The sequence below is a fragment of the Lissotriton helveticus genome, chromosome 7 (genome assembly GCF_964261635.1).
Source record: "Lissotriton helveticus chromosome 7, aLisHel1.1, whole genome shotgun sequence".
Classification (NCBI taxonomy): Eukaryota; Metazoa; Chordata; class Amphibia; order Caudata; family Salamandridae; genus Lissotriton; species Lissotriton helveticus.
In genome coordinates, this window is record NC_136068.1 from 1,920,557,583 (window position 1) to 1,920,569,738 (window position 12,156).

A 12,156-nucleotide genomic window follows, 5' to 3' on the forward strand; every position below is an offset into this window, starting at 1 on the left:
ACAACAATTTTTCAAGCTAAATCCCTCAAATCAAACATGTAATATAAAATATACATAATGGGCAATGTGATATGGTCCTGTAGTGTCATCTCAGGACACTGTTTACTCGTTATGTATCATATTTATTATGTATGTATATATGTGTGGAGGAGTGTGGCTCAATGGTTAGAGCGGCACACCCTAATGCAGAGTTCTGGCCAGGGACCAGGGTTCGATTCCCACCTCGGCGGGGTCTCGGGCTCAATTTCCTCAGACCTGTTAATTCTCGCCTCGGTGCCTATTCTAATCACGGGCCCCACGCTGCAACTCTGGGCAATAGCTTGCTTAGCCTCCACACCGGCCCCAACAGCGCTAAGGATGCCTGGCTTCACCTTGGGGGTGCCCAGGAGTGGACACTTCACAGGGAAAACCTGGAGGGGTTCCACAGCGGTATGAGTATCAGCGCCAGGAAGCCGAAGAGGTGACAGTGCGCTCTATAAGTACCATGACATTTACATTTACATTTACGTCACTAAGGTTAAAAAACACAACCTAAAACCAACCCACAGAAATTAACGAGTTCTGGTTATCTGTGGAAACCATACTTCATCCCCAATGCACTGATTATGATCTCACACATGATATCACAAATGACATCACCTGTGGCATTTCTGATGACCTATCACCTGTGGCATTTCTGATGACACATCACCGGTGGCACTTCTGATGACATAACATATCCTCTCACCAATGGCATTATCAGTGACATCAGTATAGAAAGAATAGGTCGTCTACCAACAACACAAATACAAAACAGAGCATCTGTAGGCTTTTAGGGATGGCAACTTTCCAAAGGCTCTAACTGAAGGGGAGATCTTTAGGAAATCAGAAATCCTTATTGCTGCAATGAATTATATTAGAAGGCAAACATTCCAGCCAGGCCCTGCACCCACCATCCCATGCATCCAAAGCCCACTTGGTGAGTCCTTAGGCTCATGAGCTATAATATTTTGAGTACTCGGTTAGGTTAGAGCTGGTGACCTCAAAGATCTCTTCAGCAAGTTCATTAATCCCTGAGCAACAAATACTGGGGTTTGAAACTGTGACTTACCGATTAAACACACATTTGTGTAGTAGCTCTTTTAATCTCTCTAAACTACATGAATTTGATTGCAACCAGACAACTTGAGGATACGTGTAAATCTCTACAAAAAGTACATTAACCCTTCATTTATACCCCAATAATACCATAAGATTCAATGTCACATGCTCTTTTGTCCTCAGCTCTGTCCCAATTAAGTTCAGGGGAAAACCCAACACAGACACATCCCCCATTCGGTTCCCAGATACCAGTGGTAAGGTCTTCTGGGACGTCAGTGGCAAAGTATCAGGTAATAGGCATACCTGCTATCTCTGGCTGAAGTTTTGTATATGCCTGTGGGCACGTTGTACAGAGGTGTCAGGCAGCACTTATTCAGCACAGCCCCTCACACTCATGATAGGAGTATGAATTGTGCTGGCACTGCACACTGGGGGGCAGGATGGACTGTCCCAGGTGCATGAAAATAATAACAGTACCAGCTTACTAAATGATTAGGTCACAGCCCTTTCTCGGATACCATCAGCAGCTGGGAACATATCAGACTCCTTCAACATGGAGTGAATTGCAGGTTTCTGTTCCACACTTCTTCCCTATATAAACCACTGCTCTTACTTCCTGCTGCCACCATGATATGTAGCTTATACGTCCTGCCTGCAGGTGGGAATCATCTACCCTCCTCTGCATCCTTTGATCCACAGGGCATCAGTGCTTTGAATGAGAAGTACATGAAGTAATAGAAAAATCCAGAACGGATACTATCTTATATTCTTTTCTTCTTTCTTTTAGCATTGTCACCTCCAGCAACCCCGACTTACTGCACCAGCCAAACATATCATCAGGAGGTCACCCCACACCCGCGCACAGGTGAGAGACAATGGTCCTTCCACTTAATTCAGTGTCAGTCAGATGGGATCTGCTGAACGCATCACTGGGGACCCATAGATTATTCAGGATGGGGGGACTGAACCAGTATGGAGAATCTGCACTAAGAGAGGACAGCCAGTCCACCTCCCCCTGCAACCAATGGGGTCCTACCGATAACACAATATGAGTAGAACAGTGTCTTCTCCAACATACCTGATACATTCCAAGCCAGGGGATAGTGTCCCAAATGGAACAGAACAGGGATCCATTCAATCTAATGGTCCTAACGAAAGCCATCGCCCCATATGGGTGCAAGTAGGCTGAAACATTTTGACCAGATATGTATGTTGATGTGAAGGACACCTTACATTTCACTAGGGCCAGGGTTCGCCATCGGCGTAAATCCTCCCTGAAGCTCTGCCACCGAGCCCCCTTGTGGGAATCGAGAAAATGAACAGTAACTTGGTAACTATTGATGATGGTGAGTTACCTGCCCAGTTTGATACTGTGAGAGACTTAGAGCAACTGCCTGCACAGCACGTCCACGCAGGCTGTTGGCCCTGATGCACCCATACAGCCTGGTCCCTAGTCACCAGTCAGCAGAGGTGCCTGTCATACCACAGGACAGTTACTGGAACCCGCTGATGTGGGCCTAAGAGGACCTCTTCCAGCCAGAGGCACCTTGACCCCAGGGAAGGCCATGCCGTAGTAGTAGGTGGAGACAGTGTTTGCGGTAAGCCCGCTGCATCCGCTGCCCCTTTGCTCTCAGCAGTCCACAACATGTGTCGCCTGACTAGTCCCTGCTACATCAGTCCCCTTGTAGCAATTTCCTTTGCGCCAGCAATGCTTGTGACTGTGTCTTCACAGGATCTCGGGCACGTAATACGGCCTGGTAACCCTCCACCTGCCTAGCTTGGACGGTCCCCCACTGCACCAGGCTCTTTTTCAGTGATTCCTGAAGTGCCCTAGTGACATCTTCGCAGGCTCTCTGAACCAACAACATGGCCTGAACAACCTATTGCCACTGCACATAGGGACAACCCACAACGAGCACCGGTAGGTCAGTCCTTCTACCTCCTGCACTATGCCTCCACGGGGAAGCACCTTTTCCCCTGCTGGGGCGAATTTCTCCTTCAGGGGAAGGGAGGAATCCGCTTCTTCCTCTGAGTGCTTCTTTATACTGGGAAACCAGGCCCTCCATTTTGGGGACCCCAATCCCATTTCCTCCCTATCAACCCCGGGTCCTGCCTATCACTCATCGACAGATAAAAAAGGGCAAGGGAGCCATGGATGCTCCTCGTCTCCCAGACAAAGGAAACAGAAAAATATCGCAGTCCCTCCTCAACCACTACATTCCAATGGAAAGGGTACTGCATGATCCCTGCCCCTTCAATATACAGCAATGTGGTGGCCATTTTGGAATGAGGTCTCATCCCAGACAAACTGAATAAAAGGAGCTGGAAGAGGATGCTGACCCTCCCTGACCTCTCAGCATACCACGGGAATAGAAAGGGGACTTCCTGAACCCAAGCTCCCCACTCACCACCAGCTCGGAAGTCATCCTGGAATAGGCAAGCGCTAGTTCAACTCTACCTAACTGCACTACTATTGCAACTCCACACCCCAATGACACTAAAAGACAGTATCAAAGAGCTTTCTTCACTTCCCTCTTTTAGAGTGGCCTGCTCAGCAACGCCAATTGAAGGTTTCGTGTCACCTTCCACACTGAGTCTTCGGACGCGCATAAGAGAGAAATTAGGAAATCCGCCTGACTCTACTCATACCGAACTACGAACTCCTCTCATAAGGATATATGATGCAGGATTCCACAGTGAATCCCACCCCTGCACTACCCTCCCCCTAAATCCTCATTGTCCAAACTCCTTCTCCATCACTATCCCCCCAATCTCTCCACCACAGTGGCTAAGAAGTTTCAACATCATTTTAGGAAATAACACCCCATATTACTCATTGTAGATCTATACTACAATGCATCCAAAGGCATAAAGAGAAGGGATCTCATCTTTTACACTACGTGTCCTGCGAAACGGAACACTATCCCAAAAAAACACCTTCACATAATCAAAACCATCAACATCCTAACAAACAGAAAATGACAATCTCAAACTCACCTACGTTCAAAGGTACATTTTCAAAATGGAACTATCATGATACAAGCCAGTGATGCCAAACCTACACACTTTTGAATCCATTTTCCCCACTCTAAAGAACAACATTTTACTGTCTCAAACTCCTAACCCCCCTAGTCACTCTCCTTGTAAGGACAGTGCATATTATGAAACATGCAAGAGTCCCACCACCAACTTAAATCCATCCCTCCCAACTCACCTTGCCCTCACCCCAACCCATACCGAACATGGTGTGACTGAGAGCCTACCGGCACACACCACCACTGCTCGCTCACATAACTTGGTCTGCTCGCTGACCAACACACCTACTAGCCCAGCCCAGAATACCAGCTCAGCTCAACAACTCCTAAGAGGTATCAAGAAACAGTCACATATCTGGACCACAAAACCTCTCAACATAAAGTTTAGAGGCTTCTTAGAAGGAGTGCTACGATGTCTCTGAGCAAGGTGTAGGAGCTAGCTAAATCATATAACCCAGAACCTCCAAGATTAAACACCTCCTCTAAGATTCAGGTTATTACAGGGCTAGAAAGAAATCCCACAACAATGAGAAACAGCACACCTGATCAACATCCTCTGACTTCCTTCCCCCAAGAATTGCAAAGAAAACAAATGCATGCTCATAAACTGCAGATTGGCAACCACACATGCAAAAGAAGTAGCACAAACCATCCTGAACTACGACATTGACATATCATTCATCACAGAAACATGGCTAAATTAATCTTTTTACCCGATTATGGACATGCTAATCCCACCGGGGTTTTTAATCATCAAGAAAGACACAGTGAAGGGATTGCCACTATCCACAAGAACAACATCAACGTGGGTGAAACAGACACCCTCCCCTACAACACATTGGAGGATCTCAGCACCCCATAAGAATAAAAGACAACATGACTATAAACTGTCACCTTCTTTACCACCCACCATGTAACGTATGCTGCTTCGGCGAACAGCTAGCAGATCTGATCACACACTGCTCACTCTATATTGGACAAAGTAGCCCCTCTGAAGAGAGTGATACACACACCCTCAAGATCATGGTTCAATAAACACCTGAATACTGAAAGGAGAAAGCTTAGAGCGGCAGACAGACTCTGGCGAACAACTCCATCCACAGCCCAACTGGAACAACTCAGGAGTGAACAGAGAAAGTACAAAAAACACATCATGTTTGAAAAAGCCACCTTCTTCCGCAACGTTCTTAACAAAACCACAAACCACCCCAAATACATTTTTATTATCATCAAACAAAAACCTGTATGCCTTTCCCCAAAAACTCAGATCGCCAAAGGATGATGTGACAACTTCGCTAATTTGTTGAATGACAAAATCACAAAGATTGAGCTGTTCCTTGAAGATAACACCAAGTCACCCAAAGCGAACCCCCTTTCCGAAAGGAAAATAAAAACCTCCCTTCTCCCTTCACAGCCTCACTACCAAAGATCACTCTTCAGGACATTAACAGGAGCAACCTTATCTGAGGGCCTCACAAATCTCCTAAAAGCTGGAAGGTGTTCAACCCACTCTCAAAGGCGGAGTTACTTGCTTTGTTGAGCGCTTCTAAACCCTTCTCCCACCTCGCGGAACCCCTCCCAGCATTCCTGGCAAAAGAGCTCAATCTCGCCCTAACACCCCTCTGGACAAAGATTATGAATAGCTCCCTGAGGACTGGGGTGATGCCAAACTGCCTCAAACTCGGTCAAGTCAGGCAACTGCTCAAAAAACCAGGTGCAGACCAAATTACCTCAATAACTTCAGACCTGTCGCCAATCTCCCCTTCCTAGACAAAACTCGAGAGAGATGTGATCTCCTGGATCCTCATCATTGGCGCTTCAGAAAAGGTTACAGCACAGAATCAGCTATTCTGAACATCATAGGTGACCTCCACAAATCCCTGGATACAGACAGATGTTCATAATACACAAAACCGGATTACGCAAGAACACCAAATCTTTACAAGGACACCAGGGGCAGCTTAACATTATCTCTGCCCCAAGGTAGGCTTCACAAAAATGTCTGTCACATCCTGATCCAAGTGTTCAATTTTAACTATTTGTCAGTACACCAAACAGCATTTCCTCTTGTGCGTGTGACCAAGAAGAAAAAATGTGTGAGAGGTCAGAAAGTACCTCACAGAAGCATCACCAAGGGAGCTGCTGGTTTGTACTTACCAGTTTGCTCACGCTATCATCATTGGTTACTTTCATGACCTTGAAGAAAAAAAGACAAGTGTCCTAATTTTGAAAAAGTGAAGAAAAAGACAGAAATAACGTGTGCGAGAAAGCACAGTAAGTGCTTATGTCATTCTGCACCAACTGGACCCCGCAGTGAGAGAAGAGAAAGAAGAAAATTGCTTCTCCAAGCTAAGATGAGTTGTGACTCACTCCCCGCTATCTATACATACTTCATTGAATGACGTGAGCACACTCAGATTAAAAGAACGGCATGTATTATACCATTTCCATTAGGAAAGGCCGACATGTTTCATTACCAATTACTTGCGGCAATTTCATCAGTGCTCGGGGACCAGTCTTCACCTCACTGGTACTTTAAGTATAGCCTATGGTGATTGACACATGATAAAAGAGAGATGGTGCCAACCATTGAAAACACATTAAAATTGTTAACTGGTAACATTGCTCTTAAGGTAACACATGCAAATCTGAGGTGATAATATATTTACCAGGTGGTTGCTATCAAAGTTCATACCAGCAACACACAACCGAGGGGTGCTCACAACTTCCTAGCCATGCATCCCCTGCAGGTAATCACAGTTGCCGCCCATCAACCTGTGGGTGTATATATACACATATATTAATAGATATGTGCTAGTCCAATCTCCTGGATGTTACCCCAATTTCTCACTTTATTCGAGATCGTCCACTGTACATCTAACCTGTTCAATAGAATCATGGATCTCTACAACCTAACAGAACAATCATTTCTGCACTATAATACTAACTGTGTTTGATGTTGTTTGTATGTTGCGAGTGCCCCCACTCGACATAGCATAACACTCGGCCATACTCCCCCCGAACCATCAGTTTTGTGTAATTGCTCATAACAATCGCCGGCCATCCTCACAGCCCCCAGTCATTCTCTCATACTCTTACCATTCTCAGGGACGTCTCTGGATTACATTCATTCTAGTCACCCATAGTGTTCGCGCACTCCTTCAAAAGCGCATCCCTGTAGTGCTACACTCCCCTGCCCGGTGACCTCATTCAAGCTCCTCCCCATTGTGTGCAGCTGGCCTCGCTCACCCGCGAGCGCCATATTGGAAGGGTGCTGTCTACACGCAATCTGTACTAGAATAATAGCGTTTTTATATTGGCACGTACGCTGTATTGAAGATATAGCTATTCCTTGTATTTACATGGGCATTTATCAACTGAAAGAATTTAAAAAAAGGCAGGTATACTCGCTACCCAGAGTTATGTAACCTCGCTGTAGTGCATAGGTCCAGTTAAATGACAGTGCTCTGGAACCCACTGCACTTCGCATTAGGGGGGAGAGCAAAAGAATAATAGCGCTTATTGTGCTGGCACCTGCGCAATAATGAAGAAATTGCTAATCCATATATTTACATGTGTATTTTTCAGTTGAAAGTATTTCAAAACGAGACAAATAGTTTACCTACTACCCTGGGTTGTGTGACTATGCTGTAGTGGATAGGTCCGGTCAAATGACGATGCACTGGAACCCACTGCACTTGGCAGACAGGGGGGACAGCAACATTATACAATTATGGGGTTCTCTAACGAAGAAGATATTACTCTACCAATTATAAAAAATGGCAACCATGACCCCATTTGTTATATGCCTTAGTGGATCCCTAGATTTCTAAAAAATGTTCCTCCAGACAGTACTGCAAATGTAGTGGGATGTAATATCATGTCTCACCCACCTCAGATGCACTATCTGCTCACTTTGTTCCAATCAATACAGTCGTTTAGGCCCATTTGGTCCACCTTCTCAGAAAAAATCCAACATCCCTCCTTCCTAGCCAGTATGCCTTAAACGCTGTATGTGTCTCTCACTATTCTCTAAAGCACTGTCATTTTCAGGTCTGCCCCTGATAGGGCCGAACCAGTTGTGTGTCCAGTTTCCGTGCCTTGAGGATGCAGTGGGTTCCAGTGCATTGCCATTTGACTGGACCTATACACTACAGCATAGTCACACAATTCAGGGTAGTGGGTACACTTGTCTCTTTTTAAAATACTTTTCCAAATACTTTCAACTGAAAAATGCCCTTGAAAATTAAGGAATAGCAATTTCTTCAATATAGAGTAGGTGCCAGCACAATAAGCGCTAATATTCTTTTGCTCTCCCCCCTGTATGCGAAGTGCAGTGGGTTCCAGTGCACTGCCATTTGACTGGGCCTATGTGCTACAGCATAGTTACATAACTCAGGGTAGCGAGTATACCTGCTTCCTTTGAAATTCTTTCAATTGATAAATGCCTGTGTAAATATAAGGAATATCTAATTCTCCAATACAGCATAGGTGCCAATATAAAAACGCTATTATTCTAGTACAGATTGCGTGTAGACAGCACCGTTCCAATATGGCGCCCACGGGTGAGTGAGGCCGGCTTCACACAATGGGGAGGAGCTTGAATAAGGTCACCGGACGGGACTGCTGTAGCACTTCTAGGACTCGCTCTTGAAGGAGCGTGCGAAGGCTCTGGGTGACCAGAATGAGTGCAAGCCTGAGACGTCCCTCAGCACGGTAAGAGTATGAGAGCATGACAGGGGGTTGTGAGAATGCCCAGCAATTGTCATGAGCAATTACGTGAAACTGCTGGTTCGGGGGGAGTATGGTAGCGTGTTATGATATGTCAAGCGGGGGCACTCGCGAGATACAAACAACATCAAACACACTTAGTACTATAGCGCATAAATGACGGTTCTGTTAGGTTGTAAAGATCCATGATTCTACCGAACAGGTTAGATGTATGGATGAGCGATCTCGAATAAAGTGAGAAATTAGGGTAACATCCAGGAGATTGGACTAGCACATATCTATTAATATATGTGTATATATACCCACAAGTTGACAGGCGGCGACTGTGATTACCTGCAGGGGATGCGTAGCTAAAACATTGTGAGCACCCCCCCGGTGGTGTGTTGCTAGTATGAACTTTGATAGCAACTACCTGGTAAATATATCATCACCTCAGATTTGCATGTGTTAACTTCTGGGCAATGTTACCAGTTAACAATTTTAATGTGTTTCAATGGTTGGCACCATATCTCTTTTATCGTTTTTCAATCACCATAGGTTATGCTTGAAGTACCAGTGAGGTGAAGAATGGTCCTGAGCCCTGATGAAATTGCCGCAAGTAATTGGCAATGAAGCATGTCGGCCTTTCCTAGTTGAAATGATCGAATACATGCCGTTCTTTGAATCTGAGTGTGCTCACAGCATTCAATGATGTATATCTGCGAGTGAGTCACGACTCATTCTAGCTTGGAGAAGCAGTTTGCTTCTTTCTCTTTTCTCACTACGGGGTCCAGTTGGAGCAAAATGACACAATCACTTACTGTGCTTTTTCACACATGGTATTTCTTTCTTTTTCTTCAACTTTAAAAATGGGGACACTATTTTTCTTTCTACGTGGTCATGAAAGTTACTAATGAAAATAGCGTGAGCAAACTGGTGAGTACCAACCAGCAGCTCCCTTGGTGATGCTTACGTGAGGTACTTTCTGAGCTCTCACACCGTTTTTCTTCTTGGTCACACTCACAAGAGGAAATGCCGTTTGGGTATTGACAAACAGGAAAAATTGAACACTAGCATCCGGATGTGACTGACATTTTTATGAAGCCAACCTTTGGGCAGAGATAATGTTAAGATGCCCCTGGTGTCTTTGAAAAGATTTGGTGTTCTTGGATAATCAGGTTTTGTGTATTATGATTTAATGAGTGGAGGACAACCTGATTAATAATTCCCTCTTGTGCTCCTTTTTGTGTATATACAGACAGATGCTGCCTTCTCATCCTCCTAGACCTTTCGGCGGCCTTCAACATGGTCGACCACAAGCTTCTCTTGAAATCCCTCCAAAAAAGGTATGGCGCGGAAGGGGTGGTCCTACGCTGGTTCACATGCTTTCAACAAAACCGATCTCAACACATAAAATAAACAACCTGACCTCGGACACAACAGCAATCACCTGTGGTGTCCCCCAAGTCTCGGTCCTCTCGCCCACACTGTTCAATATCTACATGGAGCCCCTCACAGTCATTCTCAAATAAGCAATCATCCCCTTCCATCTATAAACAGATGACACCCAGCTCTACATGGAAATCTCCTCACTTGACGACATACACCAGTTAAATGCCATCTTTAAAGAAGTCCAACACTGGCTAGCCCACAGCCACCTAAAACTCATCCAAGATAAGACTGAAATGATCCTCATATCAAAGACAGACAGTCCCCACAGATGCAAGAATGGCTAAACTCCATTGATGCTTTTAACTGAAAGCTATCCTAGTTGACTTTACCAAATCTCCAGGAATCACACTTGACAACAAACTGACCATGAAAGATAATATCTGATAGAGATATCTAGACGCAGATTCCTTAACTTGTGAATTCTCCCCAGGCTTCAGACTGGATCCAGAAACTATTATTCTTTTCTTCTCAGCAGTATCTGTGTGCGGAGGGGGCGGCACCGCATGGCTCCGTACGACGTCGGCTCCGGATATGACGTCAGTGGAGCCAACTAAATCACCTCAGGTGCTCAGATGTCTGTTTCTTCTTTTCCTTGGCTGCACATGGATCCAAAGTAGCGTAACTCCAGCCGTTTTCAGCCCACTGTGACGTATGAAAGTGTGCTAAATTCCTATGCCTTCTGGTTTAAGTCCTGTGCTTGCCAAATGTTGGTACGGACCCACATTCTATCTGTATGTGGTGCCTGGGCGAACACCACAACACTGACGAGTGTGACTCCTGCCAGCGGTTGAAGCCAAAGGCTCTGTCGGAGTAGCGCATGAAACTTCTGTCAGCGCGGTTAACACAGACCTCCAGCTCCTCGAGATGTTGGTCATCCTCCCGAGACAGGGGTCGTTGCCGTGAGAGCCGCTCTTCTCCCTGTGGTCAACAGCAGTGTTCCCAGTCTCCGTTTTCCTCTCGTGGTAAGTGGTGTCATAGAAGATCGAAGTCCCGAGCCTCTGTGGCTCCTTTGACTTGCTGGTGGATCGTGGTGACTCTTCTACTTCTGCTCCGGGGTTGCTCCTGTGGCCCCACTTTTTCCTGTGGCCTGGGCCACCTGGAACCAGATGAAGGAGTACTACAAGGCTCTTCATCTTGTCTTTGGGCCCTCGTCTCGCCTGCCGGCCCCAAGGAGGTCATAGGTGCAGTAACTGTTCATCACCAAAGGGCTTGCCCTGGCAGAACCAGTCTCGAATACAGAGAGGTGTTGGTGCTCTGTCCTTCGGGACCTTCAACTTGTGACGTCGGTCGAATCTGACGTGACGTCGGTTGCCCCGTCAATACCTATTTACACCTATTTACACAGTGCCGGAAGACTCCGCCACTCAGCCTTTTTGCCCTTTTTTCTGTTCCTGGTCTGTGGCTCAGGACTTGTTATCCTGCCCTGTTATTGCGTTGGAAACCTTGTTTCCCGGTTCAGTTACTTTGGAAGCCTCTTATCCCCCCTGGGGCGTTCTATCACGTATCAATGGTATGCAGTTTTTGCTCTGCACTCCTTGGAGTTGTTCTCTTCTATCCTGCGATTGTTACAGTGGCAAAATGTTTTCTGCAGAGGTTTTTTACGTATTACATAGGGTAGATAATTTTGCCCTGGATGACTGTTTCCACCTTGTGGATTTGGTCGTGTAAACCAGTGTTGAATATGTCTCCACTTCTGGCTAGAGGTAGGATTGGCGAGTTTCATGAGAGTTCTTGTTCCTAAGCTTGGTATTCAAGAGTGCCGCCATGTGCCTCTGGTAGTACATGCCTGTCCAAGCCAGGGGCCCTAATTCTCTGATGTTGGGGAAGGTATGGCATACCCCCGGTTTTTACTGTCCTCACCGCTGCGGACGCTCGGCAG

At 45.9% G+C, this 12,156-nt stretch overlaps 1 protein-coding gene across 1 annotated transcript in view; it reads left to right on the plus strand.

Moving 5' to 3' along the window:
- The window catches only part of LOC144769972 (protein FAM118A-like), a 489,392-nt gene extending 487,391 nt beyond the window's left edge, over positions 1–2,001 (plus strand). Inside the window, exon 10 of the mRNA XM_078654167.1 lies at positions 1,868–2,001. Coding sequence (XP_078510293.1) covers positions 1,868–2,001 — 134 coding nt within the window. The remainder of the gene's footprint in view (positions 1–1,867) is intronic.
- Positions 2,002–12,156: the final 10,155 nt, after the last annotated feature.